The sequence below is a fragment of the Rhea pennata genome, chromosome 14 (genome assembly GCF_028389875.1).
Source record: "Rhea pennata isolate bPtePen1 chromosome 14, bPtePen1.pri, whole genome shotgun sequence".
NCBI classification, from domain to species: domain Eukaryota; kingdom Metazoa; phylum Chordata; class Aves; order Rheiformes; family Rheidae; genus Rhea; species Rhea pennata.
Genome location: NC_084676.1, coordinates 22,045,241 through 22,061,465, shown reverse-complemented (window position 1 = coordinate 22,061,465; position 16,225 = coordinate 22,045,241). Strand labels below are relative to the sequence as shown.

Here is a 16,225-nt window from a genome sequence, read left to right as displayed (position 1 = left end):
GCAGGGCGCTCCGGCTCCTGCGGGCGGCTCCGCGGGCCCGGGCCGCCGCCGCCGCCGCCGCCTCGTCCCGCGGCGCTGCAGCAGCTCCGCGCCCGGCTTTCCGCCAGCGCCGCGGCTGCGCCCGCCGCGGCGGGACCGCTCCGTCCGCAGCCCGCGCCGGCGGCGCGGAGCGGGGCGCGGAGCGGGGCGGCCGCCGGCATGGGGCCCGGCGCTCCCGGCCGCGCAGCCCCCCGAGCCGGCCCCGGGCGCCGCTGCCGCCCCGTCCCCTGCCCTGGGTCTGGAAAAACCCTCATGGATTGAGGAGGCTTTGGGGTTTTTTTAAGCTTTTTTTATGCGTTTGTCTTTTTTACCGTTTTTGTTGGAAGATGAAATGCTTCTCACGTTATCTGCCTTATATCTTCAGACCGCCGAACACCATCCTGTCTTCCAGCTGCCACGCAGAAGGTACAGACCACCCAGAGCTGGGGAGGGGAGGGCGGCCGGGGGGAAGACGGTCGAAAGGGAACATGACTTGCCCAAAGCTTTGCTGACATTGCCTTTTGCAGTTGATATGTGACGGTGCTTGCTAGCAAAAGCCTGTGTGACCGAAATCGGTTTCCCCTCACAGAAAGCTGGGGGAAGCTCTTACTGTTTCTCACAGGAGAAGGCTAAAATGCCAGAAAAATATTTGGAAGGCATTTGAACACTTAGCAGAAGATGATTCTGTTTATTCCTGTAAATGCTTGTTATTTTACTGTTAAGTTTGCACTAGTCATGCAAACAGGCAAGCTTTACTGAAGACTTCCTAGTTATTGTGCTGCACATTTTACAACTTTATGCAGTTTTTAATCATAGCTTTTAATTAAGCTGCATATTCCCTAGAAAATCAAAAATAATCAGATCTAGCAGTTCCTGTATTTGGGTATCTGTGCTCTTTCACTCCATTCAGTAAAGCCTGTTTTCAGGTCTCAGCAAAAACACTTCTGCGGCTATTTGGAGAAATGAAATGTTCTTAACGTGTTTGAACTTTGTGTTTTATGGGCAGGAATGCAAAGTGTCATGTCTGGAATTTAGTGAGTCTTCAGTCAGACTTCTTCCATAGAGACCTCTTTCATGCTGATTTGTAATCCTGTCTGATATGACTGTATGTGTGTTTGCTGTGTGTGAAGTATCGGACGGTTTTGTGAATCATCTACAGTAGTTCCAAACAGCTCAGCAGCATCAAAATTTCACACCGATATTACTTCCCTATTTGGAATTACAGCACTTTTTCTCATGCATCCTAACTATATTTAGTTTTTGAGGTAAACCCATTTGTTCGTCAAAGTATGGCTAATTGTACATGGCGCTGCCCTGAACTATGGGACCAAGAAGAAATTAAGAGGCAAGCTCTGTTTTAAGTTACGTGTGGGAAAGCGTCAGTATTGCCAGTGTTGCTTTGGGATCATTCAAGCATTGCACAGTGTTTCATGCTGACGGAACTGGGCCACGTGATGCTGTTCTGCGTTATCCTCTGGGTAGCAGAGGGTGGAGTTTGCCCCAGTGCAAATTTTCAATGCCAAATTATCATTGGTGCTACAGGAAGATCAGCCTCACAGGTGAGAGGGGATCCCGTGCTGACTTGACCCATCTAATCTATTTTAGAAATCAGTCCAGGGGATTCCTAATGTCAAATGTTTGATTTTTTTTTTTTTTTTTTTTTTTTTTTTTTTTTTTGATATGAAGGGCCAAGGTAGTAGAGAAAAGGGGGAGAGTTTGTGGGTTTTGGAGTTTTGGTCCTAAAGAGTTTCTAGTGGTGCTTTTTGTAAATAACTGTTGTAAAGTGAAATAATTTGTAGTGGGTGGGTAACTTGAAATGTGTTCTGTTTACAATTCTTTGCCTTGTTTCATGCATTGAGGTACTTGAAATTTAATTTATTCTTGACAGTGGAAATTAACATTTCTTTACGGCATTTACATAAAACATTCCGTCTGAAAAATGTTTTAGTTTTAGTGTATAATCTGCAGTATATGTAGGACAGCTCTGTAAAATAGCCCTTTTTCTCTATATTCAAGCAGTGCGACTATGCAATCATGTGTGGTCAGAAAGACTACCTCACACCATATTGCATTAAAAAAAAAAAAAAAACTTTTGTAAAATTCACTGATTTGTAAATGAGGGCCTTGATTTTGCAGCTGTGGGGGATTTTGCAGCTGTATGATTTTGGGGACTACAGAAAGACAAGCTGCTCTGTGGAGTGTTCTCACGAAATCATGCTGAAACTTGCCTGTTAGGAGGGAGGGCTTTGGGGAGGCCCTGGAAGACTCTTAGCATGCAAGAAATTGAATGCATGGCCTCATTAAAGTATAAGAATTTTCAATTTGAAAGAAACCCTAGAATAGTCCCTTATATACCCAAATAGGCCAATAGATTGAGTTTGGGTATCCTGGAGGGATTTGTTTGGACAAAGGCGAATAAAGTGTGCAACAGGAATCCACTTTACTGTGGGCTTAATCTACAGTGTGCGTACCTGTTGAATCTGAAAGTGATCCAGAGGTATGCCTTGCCTTTTCAGAAACGCCATTTGAGCCGCCAGTTTTCTGTCACCTGAAAACAATGGAAAATAAGTGGATCAAGCTGAATATGAGAATTCACAATTTGATCCATTTTATTTTTGTATTTACTCCCCTTGAACACCAAGATCAAAGTTACAGCTCATATATAGAAGTTTTTTTATTCTTATCCATACTGGGTCTCAATTAGTATAGGCAAAGGGAAAATCCAGAAAAGTTATTTGAGTGTAGCACTGCTAAAAGCAAAGCAAGCAAAAGTGCTTAAAAGTGACATAATAAGCAATGTGAGCAAAGAACACGGCAAAATTCTGGAATAGAACTATAGCTATCTGATGATTTCTTAATAAGGAAAAAAACAACCTTCCTGTTATCCAGATTTCTACATACTCATTCATCTAATTTAAGACTCTGCAAAGATTGAATTAACAACCTTATCTGTAATCAAAGTGAAAACCTAAACAAATACTGTAGGGGTGTATTCTATGCCCATGGCTCTTTAGGAGAAGATCGACTTCAATCTCTGTCCACTGAGTGAATCTAGTTAAAAAGGAACCTGGTGGGGGAACACATCACCTAAGTTGCTTCCTGATTACTTGACTGAGAACATGGTAGAGCTGAAGATGCGGCATGGAAGGGTCAGGCCTGAAGGACTTAAATGCATTAATTTAGCTTGGAGTGCCATCATCTAATGCTATTCAGGTTGCTGTACTTTGGTTCAAGTGCAGGGTACGGACAATTTTTTTTTCCTCCCGCCTGAAATCTATTGGGATAATTTTATCTATTGGGATAATTTTATTTGCTTAAAACAACTCAAGACTAAATCTGGAGTTTTCTATTTGAAAAATATGGTTTTTGAAGATTTCTTTTGTTTTCATTTTGACTTTGTCCAAAGGCAGTGCTCCTTAACATACTCAGAAAAATTCACTTTGAATTTTTCTACTGGAGTAAGTAATTCAGTGGAGAAACAGACCTTGCTGTTTTAGGTCATATGAGACTGCTGAGGAAAAAAGTTGAATTAAAGAAAGAATACCATGCTGGTGTTCTATTTATTCTTACACATTACAAAAAATACATTAAAAATGTACAGGCATGTACAGAACTATTTTTCATACCAATTACTAGATGCATATCATTGATTTGGGGTGAAACTGGGATCTGGAGAGTTTAAATGACAGTGTAACAGACCAAATAACTAGCAGAACTGAGAAGAGAGCCTGAGTGAAATGCTTACTCCTGCTTCAGGGTGGCTAAAAAGGCCAGTATAGCATATAAAAACTCATAGTGTACTGTGTCCAACAGGAGCAGGTTCTGGTGTTTTGTACCTACATTTTTTGAGTAATAAAGTTGGAATGTGGTATCTTATTCATTCTCAGTGGATTACAAATAGATACACAAATAAAAAGAAATAATTAGCATTATGACTGGCTAATGCAAAATAGCTGTATACAGTGTAATGAAATCATATTACCATCCACTGCAGGTAGAACTGTAGTATCAACCCTATGGTTGCTTGGCCTGTTTGACATTTGTCAGACTACAGTGTGCTCAGCTGCTTCCTACTTTGCCAGTCTTGCTGGGTTAAGCAGCAATGCTTCGGAGACCAGGTGCAGATACTGCTCAGCCCAATGAACAGTCTAGGCATTCCTTGGCAGATCTCTCAGCCAGGTTTTGCTCCATAAACAGACAAGGAACAGGGTAGTTGAGCTTGTCACGGGGAAAGCTTTTCCCCTCCTTCAGTCTGGTGGGATTTTTGCCAGTCAGGAGACTCCCTTCTACCTGTGCATCGCCCCACACTGTGCATCACCTCTAGACACGCTTCTGATCCCTGCTCTGTCTAGGCTGAAACTTGACGTCTATCAGCTCACCTTGGTTCCCTCGGATATGTGTTGTTTTCCTATGGAGCGGAACCAGGATCCTTGCAGGCCAGGTTCTTAAAGGACCCAGGAGGTCTCTAATAACCTGTCTTGTCAGACCATGACTTTGTGGAGAACATCTTGCGGTGCCTGGTGCATTCCAGGCGTTCATTCTGGAGCTGAGAGTAACCCCAAACAGAGTAACTTTCTGTTGTTGGAAGTGGTATGTGCAAGATGGTCTGCAAAACTTTATTAACCAACAAAATTGCATTTTTTATTTAAATTTTGATAATGGCACATGATAGTCTAATACAAGATTTGGTTCAGAAAGCCTGTAGTAGAGCCTGTGTAGGGCAGGTATTGTCTGTTACTTTGTTATAAGAATTCTCCTTTATTTACTTACCTCAAATTCCCAGTGGTACAAATGAGATGTCTAGGTTCAGCAGAGAACCTGGAACAGAGAACAAAGACCATGCATCATGTGTTTGACTGAATTTGAGTCTACAATACTACTTTTTTTTAGTCCTGATTGCTACTCCTGCACTGTATTTGAATGAGGAGTATTGTGGAATAAAAACATTTATTGAGCTATTACATAAGATGAAAACCAACCATTTCGATTTATTGTGTTCTTGTGGTGGTGTGTGCATTGAAAATTCGTCCAAATAGATCTTTTGATCATATATATGCACTGTGAGCTGTTTATCATTCATGACTCGGCAAAGAGGGGTTCGATGACAAAGAAAGTGATATGTTAACAGAAATGTGTTTAAGTTAGTATCAGGATTGCTTAGAACTGTGGATAAGCTGCAGCAGCTCATTGGCTTGGGCTGTATGTTTACAAAACACAAATCTCAGAATAAATAAAAATCACTGATCAAGTGGTTTTGTTTTTAGCATAAGCTTTTTGCACTTCTGCAGGTTTTTGTTTCAAGGATATTTAAGATCATTACAATCCTTAGTTAAGTAACTTTCAGGAGAAAAAGCGTTTGAATTACAAAAACAATATCCTTTCCTACAGATGAGGAAATAAGCACAAAGAAGGGAAGTGAGTTCTTTGAGGTCATACAGTCACCCAGCTTTTAGTCATTTGCTTTTCTTGTAGAATTTATTTGAACAGAAAAGTATTTCCTTTTCCATTTTTCTGAGCAACGTTTTGAAAGGTTGCAGAAGTATTAATTTTTTTGGATACTGTAATTGACATTTAGATGTGCAACACTTCTTTCGTATCCTTAAAAACCTTTTAATGTTCCTAGGGAATCTTTTCTTGCATTATTCATTTGAAAAGCAGGCTAACAGTATGAATGCATTTTCAGTAACTTCCAAAATTTTTCAAATTTGATTGACATTCAGTTTGAGTTAGACTGAAGGTCTTAAATCACTTTGTATTTTACACTGACAAGTGTAGCCATTCTTCTCAGTTCTATGTTTCCTGTGCACTAATACGTTAGTTTGGTGCAGAAGTGAATCTGCAAACAATAGAAATGCATCTGATTCATTCACTAACATTGCTGTTAATAAGAATTATTTAAACATTAATGTTTAATATGAAAGACTATCAACTGTCTGAATTTATTGCTGAGGTATAGTTACAATATTTTTTATTGTAACAAACAGTAATGTATGTAATGACACATGTTTTATACTTAAATGCAAAAAAAATCTGGACAACACAATGAAAACACATTCAGGATTGCTTGTTCAATGGTATATGTCAAAGAACCACTGCTAATTCCAGGCTAAGTTCAAAAGAAATAGATTATTTCATTAAACTAATGTCTGTTCTCCTTCATTTTCTTTTTTAGAGTTCCTGATTACAATTATGGCTTGTTGATTTACTCATTAAAGTTTTCTGATTAACTTAGTTTTTCTTTGTGAACTTTGGTTTTAGGATTTACAGATGTTTATCTCCTGCTGAACATCTTGGACAGTTATCAGCTATAGCTTGTGAACTGTGCTCTGCAGCTATTTGCCATTTACAGGTGATTACTGAATTGCATTGTATTGGATGTGCTTGTGAAATAGAATATGTATGTTTTTAAAATAGAAGAATGGAAAATCTGATTCTTCTGTATTATTTGTGGTTCGGTACTCTGGGGTGCAGATACCACTGCAATGCATTTATACACTTTTGTAAGATGGTCCAGGCCTCTTGCAATCCACAAAACTCGTAAGTATTAAATATTCCTGTCTACATATGAATTTCCTTGTTTTCATGAGAATAATACAGTTGTTTGTATGGAGAAGTGCCTAGCATTTCTCTGTGAATTTTCCAAGTAAAGTGGAAGTAGTGTGAAAAGCTGATAGTGAAGCATCCATAAATATTGATTCTATTAACTCTAATTACTGTGTCAGTGTATTAATAAACTTTGTCACTTTTGTAATGTTTTATATTTCCCAGGTACTTTTGCTAAGTAGACTATTTTTTTTCTTTGTTGGGACTATAGACAACCAAAAAAAATGTGTCCACTGAGCCTAGTTCAGTTTAGGACAGAGGTTTTGGAGTTTAATCAGTTCTCTGCATAAGCTGAAGCAATATTCGAACAAGCAATAAAATTAGTGTTTGTTCAGTGCCAACAAGTCTCTTGATTTAAAGAATTCAGCAGGAATCTAGTATGATTTTCACAACTCTTATATGCACATCCTTCAGTCATGCAAATATTTTAGAGTGACTAAATAAAGTTGCTTATTAAAAAAAAAGTTATGGAGGTAGTACATTATGAACGATGCGAAACCAAGCACAAAGTCTGTAATTATTAGTGTGGAATTTCGATGCTGGCTAGTTTTCTTTCTTATGGAGGAAAAAAAACTTCCCACTGTACTGTGGATAAATTTCAATTTGACTGGGAAATACAAGAAGTAGAAATAGAAGATGTGTCCCCTTGCAGAAAACCTCCTACATCCGATGTACCCAAAACTCACAATGCACGAAGAGTACAGTAGGTTTTTCTATGTGACGTGAACAAGAAGCAAGAGTAGCTGCTGGTAACGAAGGGTTTTGAAACCCTGCCATACTTAACCTTTGCTGCTGTCAAATGCAGATGTTGGAGGAGAAATAGTAGTAAAATGTGACTCATGGGAGAGAACAATAAGTGGTGTGGGGGTGCAGAGAAAAGTCTTGAATCACAGCTGCAGAAATAGAAAACAAAGGATTTGCTATACAATTACCACAATGTATTATCTGGGTCTGAGTCTCAGCTGACATCACAACTGTCTTTATTATGTTACCATCATGGCTGCACTCACTGCCCTCCTGGATGTGTATCTGGCACTTTTATTAGAAACTCTGGCTTTTCTGGGGATGTATTTGTTAATATTTTACCTGTTCCAAATTCAATACTCAATGGGACCACTAGCACAAGAGTCTGGCATTTGGAGGTTATCGTAGCAGGCTGAGCTGTACTTACTGGTAGTACGGATACAGTACTGTGATTCCTATAAAGTATTTTTCATCTATGCTAGGTTCGTTCTGCAATCTTACTTCCATCCAGATGGTTTCTAGGCTCTTTTGATTTAGCAAGAAATGAAAGAATAGATCAGCTTGAGGTTTTTGAATGAGAGGAGATATACTACAGAAAACTATCATGCTGTGTTACTTCTCTCAAGATTTAAGTGATTAAGCAGTATTAAGAGATAATTATTGAAGTTAACATGGAAATGTGCAGTCAGAAAATGATGAATGAGGAAAGGGCTGGTAAGAACTCAAGAGGTCTCTTAGTTCAGCCTTCTGTTTGACAGGCTTGAATAAGGGAGATATTTTGACAGGTATTTGTCAAGTATGTCTCACACCTCTATGGATGCCACCTCACTATCTTTGCTGGAAGCAATTCTAGTTCTGAGCTGTCTTTATGGTAAATGCTTGTATGTATCTAACAAACTATGTCTGACTGTATTTTAAAATGATTCTCACTCTCTGCTCTGCAACCTGCAGAAAAGCTGTGCAGCATTGTCCTTAGGACCGTATTTTATGTAGAGTTTTTCAGTCAAGTTTTGTTTTATACTGCCTTTATAAATGATGTTTTCTGAACTGCTTATTATTGCTGAACCCTTCTATTCTTTCCTCATTAGTATGGGATACCCAGGAAGGGAACTGGTATTGTAACCAAGAGCTTCATCAGTCCTTAGCAGAGGAGAATGTCTTCTGTGATTGCTGTGTGGCAGCTGCTGATTTGCTGTAGTGTGTTTGACATGTGGGGTGATGGTCTTACCAGCTCAAATTCAGTTTGTCCTCTGCCATAACCCCAGTTTCCTCCCACTTTGGTGAATTTTCGTGTGCACTAAAGGAATTCTGGTTGAAATTCTAAATTTCTGTGTTGCTGAATATATAGTCATACGCTGTCAGGGCTGTCAGATAATAGCCTAGACTGTGGAAAATGAAGGTTTATTAAGCATTGGCTATTCTTTTTTGAGAAATACAAAGACCAGTCTCTGGGTTCCCCTCCCCGCCCCCCCCCCCCCGGCCTCCCCCTGGGGATCTGGATTTGGAAAAGAAAAATCCTAAAGCAGGGCGACAAGCAGAAGGGTGATGAGGAATCCTGTGCCAGTCGATGGTGCCTGACACCCTTTGCTGCTGCTTCGGGCTGGGTCATGGGCACAGGTGCCCCAGGGCGTCCCGCAGCCTGGCCCCGTCCTTGACACCCTAGACTCCTCCTGGGAGCCGCAGGGAGCGGAGCATGAGCAGGGCAGCGTTTCTGACCCAGGCACCTGGTGCGCAGGGCGCCCAGATGCCAGAGCCAGAGGGAACCCCAGGACCCACTCTCAGGGCCTTGGGGCATCTAGACACAGAAGTAGGACAGATCTCCTGTACTGGGGTGGTCTGGTCGGAGTGTGGGCCTGGCGGAGGATGAAGGATGTGTCTGTGTGTTACGGGTCCTGGGAGCACTGGGCTGCACAGGGGAAGTGAGAAAAGAACCCCCACCTTTGTTCCAGATGGAGAATTTGGGGCTGTTTAGGGTTTAAATTCAATTAATGGTCAAGAGCAGTGAGGAAAACGAAGTAAAATTTGTAAGCATTTATTCTTTCTGGATCAGAAAGAGGAAATACGCTGTTTAAAGTGGTGAGAAAGTCCCTCAGGAGAAATGCGTAAATCTCATCCTTGATGCGTTTGCTGCTAGTTTAGAAAGATAAAATTGCATAATCAAAGGCAATTAGAACTAGCAGAACAAGTAGTGCATCTTGACTTACTGGTAAAGCCTGTAGCAAAATTTCTCCCAAAACATCTTGTTGAAAGAAATGCTGAAGTTTATAAAGATTTTGTAAAACAAGCTTCTCCTCAACACCCCCTTTAAAATTTTTAAATAAGATGAAAATGTTGTCATTTTCACTACTTTTTGTCCTCCTGGGAGAACCTTCACTTCTTGGTAATCCTTTTAATGTTAACGTCTACGGTAAGATTAATTAAAAAGCTTGCCCAAGACCAGAAATTGTCTTTGATGTGGCCAGATGCGCTCTGTATGTATGTAAACCTGCTGTAATTGCATGGCAGTCAGTGGAGTTGCTCCAGATTCCCTTCATGGGAACGGAGATCAGTGTTGGGCACTGGCCTCTGCTTGCACCAGGCTCCCTGCCTGCCGCTGTGGTCGGTGCCGCCGCTGTGCGCCCTGCCCCTGCCCTTGTCCCTGTCCAAGCTCAGCAGTGCTGTGGTGGCGACTGGGCTCCCCGAGGGGCATGTGCTCCTGCACTGCACTGCCTGTGCGGTGTGTAGCTCATCCCGGGTGGGTGAGACCCACCAAGACTATCTGCGAGCTCTGCGACATGTTTGTGGGGAGCGTCACCAGCATCAATTGCTCTTGTGGGTCAAGAGCAGCATGGTCAGCTGAGATCCTGGTAAACTGCCCTTGAAAGGGCTCAGAGGGTGGTGTGGGTGCTCCTTGTGTTTTGCTCTTACTGCTGCCAACTACCCATAGTTGCTCTAATAACGCTACTGAGCATTTTCCATTTTAACCTGCTAGCCCTGACCTAAGCAATCACTGTTTATCTTTCTAAACAATCACTATCATGAAGTGCTTTGAGTATGGAGCATCTGTTACTCAAATATTTATGGCCATATTGTACCAGAGCCGAACTAAAGAAATGAAAAGGTAATTTAATAAATGGGTATAAAATCAATTGGGTAAATATCAAATATTTGAAAATAAATGTTTCTTTAAAGGCATTTGAACAGTGACTGGCATCAGCGTCCAGGGACTTTTTCATGTGCATCGCAGCTGCAGCAGCGGCACAGGGCACTGATTGTTAGTGGTGGCCCAGGCGAGGGTGAGTACCCAACGCCATGCCATGGCGCAGCCTGGCACGCCTGCCTCGCCGCAGGCACAGGGACCCCTTGTCCCTGGATCCTGGTCCTCCCGCCGGGAGCGCGCAGGGCTGGAGCTCTGCCAGGCTGGGCTGAGCAGGTGGGCACGTGGGTGTTACCACTGAGGGATGCTGGGGACTTGGAGCGGACACCCCCGAGGCTTGGCAGTCACGTCTCAGCATGGCACTGCTGCTGCTTAGTCACCAGATCCACCAGGTGCTCTGCATCAGAGGCAGCACACCTCTCCTCCCGCTAGCAGGTTAGGTGTCTGCTGTGGAGAGTTTAAACTGAAAACCTGCCTACGTTAAATCTTAAGAAATTATATGTGCTTCCAAGTTGCAGACTGTACATACAGAGACCAAGAAATGACATGGACTAATTTTGATCTGTGCTGCTTGATAGAGTGCCTGTGTTTTCCTGACCCTGATGTGGCTCAGATTTGGCTCTGTTAGCTTTGTGCAGTTGGAGTTGTACAAAAAATACAGCTGCTTTTGCTAACGCATTTAGTGGTACTAGTTAATGCTGCCTTGCATGTCTTCTGGACTTGCTTTGAAGATGTGGCAAGTCCTTGCAGGTCTTTTTAAACCTTACATCTTTGTGTTCAGGTACATGTAGGCTGTCCGTCATTCAAGTTTGTACACATACAGGCAAATACATTTTAAAAATGTGTATCCCGTGTTCTTTATTCAGTATGAATATTTGACAAAGGCTAAGCTGAAAAAGGTCATACAGCTTCTGCTTCTGCCTATGAAGTCTGGAACTAATTGTTGGTTCATTTAATGCAACTACTTTAAGGAAGTTGATCTACTGCTTTTGCAGTAAATTCCCCTTAACTTTATAAATATGAAGTGTTCATATTGTTCACTGCTTGATTGATAAAATTCAATTCAAGTCAAGTCAAGTAGTAAGCATATTTCCAAGTAATTAGTGCTGTTAATGGAACTGACTTTTAGCTCAAGATTAAATACTGTTTTAGTGAAAAAATATACTAAATAATGAAACCTATCTTTAAAAAGAAGAATTATTTCCTGAATTTCTTGATACTCGCAGATTTCAGAGTCATTGCAAAAAAAAAAAAAAAAAAGTGAATTTCCTTTAAAGTTAAGGTATTTAGAAATTATATTAATTCCCAGAGTATTTGTATTAATAGTTTCCTGGCTAGGAAAGGGTGATAAAGAGTATAGCAATTCATCTGTTCGAGTATCCCCAAGATAACTATTATTCTGTTTTCTCTTAAGCCTTTAACAGTTCTCTTTTTTTTCTGCATTTCTCAATTTTCTGCAACCTTTGAGCTGTCCTTTTTTTTTTTTTTTTTTTTTTTGGTAGGTGCCAGCTGAGGGGATATGAAGGCCAGGATGTTTAATAGCTTGCATTTGAGCTGATTTTAAAGCTTACCTCAAAAGTACCCTTAAGCTAGAAAGTTAGCTTTTTAGGGGTCTTTAACATGAAAGCTCAGCCAGAGGCACTTTAAAACTAAGCTCTTTACCTTAAGGGCACCTCTAGGCTAAGCTTTTGGCCTTTGGAAGATTTTTGAGTGATACATGTTAAAAACAGAAATAAACATTTCCTCATATGCTCCAGCCAGCAGACTTCTCTATGATTCACCACAGAAAGTAAGTTTAGGTATTCATTTTACTGTATCTTACTAAGATCTTTGGAATAGGCAAAGTTACTGAAAGAAAAAGCCGAAACCAAATGATGAAAAGACTGGAAATCTAATCCCAAAATCTAGTTTAAAGCTTCTGGTCCCAGATGTTGAATTATCAGTTAAATGGAAAACCTAATGGCTAAATTCAGGGTAGCTACCTGATCTGTGCTTAGCATGTGTATCCCATTCTCTGGCTTCGCACAGTTTCTGCTTAGCTGCTTTGCAGAGCAAACTGTAGCCTGGCTGCCTGGAGTACTTTTGGGAAGGCAGGATTCCAGAGCCAACACCTTTGGCTTGGAGTCGACCTTAAATAGCCAATGTTTCTGCTCATTCTTTTTTGCTGAGGTTAATAATTATGATGGACCCTATACTTGGCATCAGTATCTCAACTTTATCCCAACCATGTTGACTGCAAGTGTGTTTATTTTTCTGGTGAGTCATTCTGATGGCTTTGACCTGAGCTAGGTCAGGCCAGCAGCAATTGGGAGCTTCACTGAAGTCTGAATTACCCTGGAGTGAAACCCACATAAATTAAATCTGAAGCCGTATTAATACTGCAGAATGGCATGTGTATTGGAGGTACATTAACATTGTGTAAGTATGCAAGTATACTGCATGCTTTCGTGTAACTAATAGTCTATAATTATATGAAGAGAAGCCATTAATTGAAGGCTGCTGGAATAGAACACTGAGTTAAGTTTTTTTGGTCTGAGTCTTATATCCTTGCTTTTTAGTGAAAAGTATTAGCCTTCCTCTAATCTCAGTTCTTACATTTTTCTGAATTTGCACCACACGCAGGAATCTAACTGTCTGGTCTGTTCTTTTCAGAACAGTAATTGAAGTTAGTTTTGTGCAGCTATGAACAAAATGGATTATTGGGAAAAGAATCAAATTCCTTATCCAGAATACTTGGCATAGAGTCAGAAGGAGATGTGGTATATGAAAATTTGTTTTTCCTCTTTCTGAATTTAAGAGCTTGTTTCTGCTAAGCCCCTTTTTATTTATTCATTTATACTTGCTCTATGAAGGTTAAATCATGTAACGTCCAGTTCTTCCACGGGTTCCTGGGTGGTGCTAGACACAGCGAGAAAAGTGCTGTGGTAAGAGAGAATGGAAAGCAACAGGCCCACGTCTGGTCATCTTTAATAGAAAAAAATGATAAATGTTGTCCAAACTGGGTATGATGGGGAAGCTCTGATAAGCAGTCATGCTATTCATAAGTTGGCAAGATACCCAGTTCTATAGCTGCCAGGTTCAATTATTGGTGTTTAGGCATATTGGTAGTGCAGATGGTTCTGCTTTCTCTATTAGGGATGATTGGTGCACCTGCATTTTTGTTGTGGTAGCTCAAGAGTTGGAATCATGTTTGCTTGGCTATGGTGTTCACATTTGCTTTGCCTTTTTTCTTACTTTATGTGTCCATTTCCAGGACTTTTATGAAAAAACAGCATTTTCCTTAGATATGTGTGTATTTACAGGGTTTTATTTTGCTCTCTGCTACCTTCAGAAATCTAAAAATGAGGAAAGAAACTGTTTCAGCTGTCACAGAGATACAGAGCATTCTTTTTGCAATTACACCTTTTCTGTATAATTTTTGCCGCAGATGGTAGGGGTAAGACCCATGGTTTTTGTTTAAAAGCTGGTGCTCTCAGGGCACTTCAGTGGGAATAAATTGTACAAGCTACTTCAAAAAATATTACTATATGTCCTTAGGAACCCAGTTTGAATTATTCCTCCTTAATAATATTCTAGATTTTGCCCTGTAAGGGGCAAAGACTCAAAGATGAGAGGGAAAATTCACTCTGGGTGACTCCTCTGTGCTTTGTCATTCAATCAAAGGCTCAAGCTGTCCGTGTCTCCAGGACAGGTGAGGCTGCACCTCTGGCGCGGCAGCAGCTCTTCCCATGGTGAGAGGCAGGAGGTGTCCGCGGGACTGGGTGACACTAGTTCCTCACCCCAAACCTTTTCACTCCGCCCTGTGAAGCAGCAAGGATTCCGTGTGCGTGGTGCAGCCCTGGCCAGGCTGCCGCTGGCTTGGGTCAAGCAGCTGCTCCGCAGGTGCAGCCTGCGGGAGGGTGCGGTGGGAGGAGCCCGGGAAAAAGAGCGGAGCGCTTTGTAGCTCTGGAAGGAGGATCGCTCTCTGGCATTTCAGCATTCAGCACCTGGGCATTTGGAAAACCAGAGAGTGCCGCCATCTTTCCTCAGCCTGTTCCTGCTCTCTGAGACCTTGAATTGTACATGCCAGTGCAGATCCAACCTCTGCCTTGGGAAGGTGACGTCCCGGTGCTTGCTGTGGCTGCTCTCCTGGCTTGCATTTCTAAATGTCATTTATTCCAACTTCTAAGACACATAATACTGTGGCCCAGAAGACTGTAACGAAGTAGACACTGGAGAAAACTAAAAACTGTCTTTTGATTGTGCTGTCTCCCCCTAGACAGCTTCAGTGAGTCAGGAATGCTGCTTTGGCCATGGGCAATTTTGGATGACTCAGAAGGCATCTCGCCAGATTTGCAATGCTGGTAATTGGGTTGGCAGCCAGGGAGCCTTTTGCAGCCATATTTACAGCCTAAAGCATCATTGCTGTTGCATTCCTTAGCTGCCACACAACAGGTCTTTCCTTGGCATGTTTTAAACTTAATTGCAATGTGGATTCCACCAGGATTCCCATGGGTCTGTCAAATTTTCTGTATAAATATTTCGCTTGATTTCCTGAAGATAGCAATTACATCTTGATTGGGAAAGGTCCTCTGCCAGTTTCCCTCATGTGACGAGCTGATGTCACCATTGTAACTTCTTGGTGCTCATTGGCTTCTTTGAAAACACTGTTTTGTTGACTCTCTGCTAAGAGCAGTTCTGCCTTTGAGCATACAGTTGGCTGCATTTTGGGAGCCAGCGCAGGCCCTGATGAAAGTCAGTATAAGCAGGGTCTGAGGTCTGACTCCATGTGATGTTCTCATCAGTTAGAGGTGGAATTTTGTAATCAAAGCAATGACGTTCTAAACCTTTTAGTGCAACAATAAAGGTGCTTTGTATCTGTAAATCATGGGTGTTAGTATAAGCATTATTATATTGGTGTCACAAGGAAAATGTTATGCTGCTGTAAATTTATGGCCAGATGCTGAAGTAGATGTGTATATATTAAAAAAAAAAAAAAAAAAAAAAAAAAAAAAGAAGAAGAAGAAGGAAAGAAACTAGATTCAGATAAGGCCTGAGTTGGATATCAGCTTTTACTGTTGAAAAAGTATATGTTTTTGCACTAATTTCCCAAGCTAAGATCTGACCTCATTTATATTCTTCCAAAGTTATTGACTGGAGAGTGGGGTTGAAATTGGTTTTAAATTCTCATAAGCATGATATTGAGCAGCTGTTTAAAAGAAATTAATCTTCCCATTCTACTGGGACCACTCTGAACTATCTGAATATACAGTTGCAGTTGTTCAGACTTCGCCTTCAGTTCCCTTTGGGTGAGCCAAGGGCAGTCTTGCTAGAATTGAGTAGAAATGGTGGGGTTTTATAGTGGTCAGACTTTTGATGATTACGGACCAGGAATAAAACTATTTGGATTAACACATCAGGGCATAGATCTCAGATGAAGTATACTTGGCCAGTCTGTCCTTAAGTGAGAGCCAAGAGCTAGGAAAATTCCTGGACATGGAGTTTGTTACGGTAAATGGGAATGGTCATTGAGCAGGAGGCCAATTTGCTGAGTTTTGAATTCTCTGCTAAGTTTTAATTAAAATGCAATTGAAAGGATGAATGTAGATCAGAACTGTCTGGCAAAGTGGTTATTAGAGTTGCATGGTGCTTACTGAAACTGCTCATTAAGGGCATTGCCTAGGTTTTCTCCAGGCTTTGAAGCTGTGCATTCTGACTTTTTTTTTTTGTTTGTTTGTTTGAATA

At 41.2% G+C, this 16,225-nt stretch overlaps 1 protein-coding gene across 1 annotated transcript in view; it reads left to right on the top strand.

The window, feature by feature from the left end:
- The first annotated feature begins 241 nt into the window (after positions 1-241).
- The window catches only part of PPP2R2B (protein phosphatase 2 regulatory subunit Bbeta), a 109,425-nt gene continuing 93,441 nt past the window's right edge, over positions 242-16,225 (top strand). The window contains exon 1 of the mRNA XM_062587011.1: positions 242-444. Coding sequence (XP_062442995.1) covers positions 366-444 — 79 coding nt within the window. The 5' untranslated portion in view covers positions 242-365. The remainder of the gene's footprint in view (positions 445-16,225) is intronic.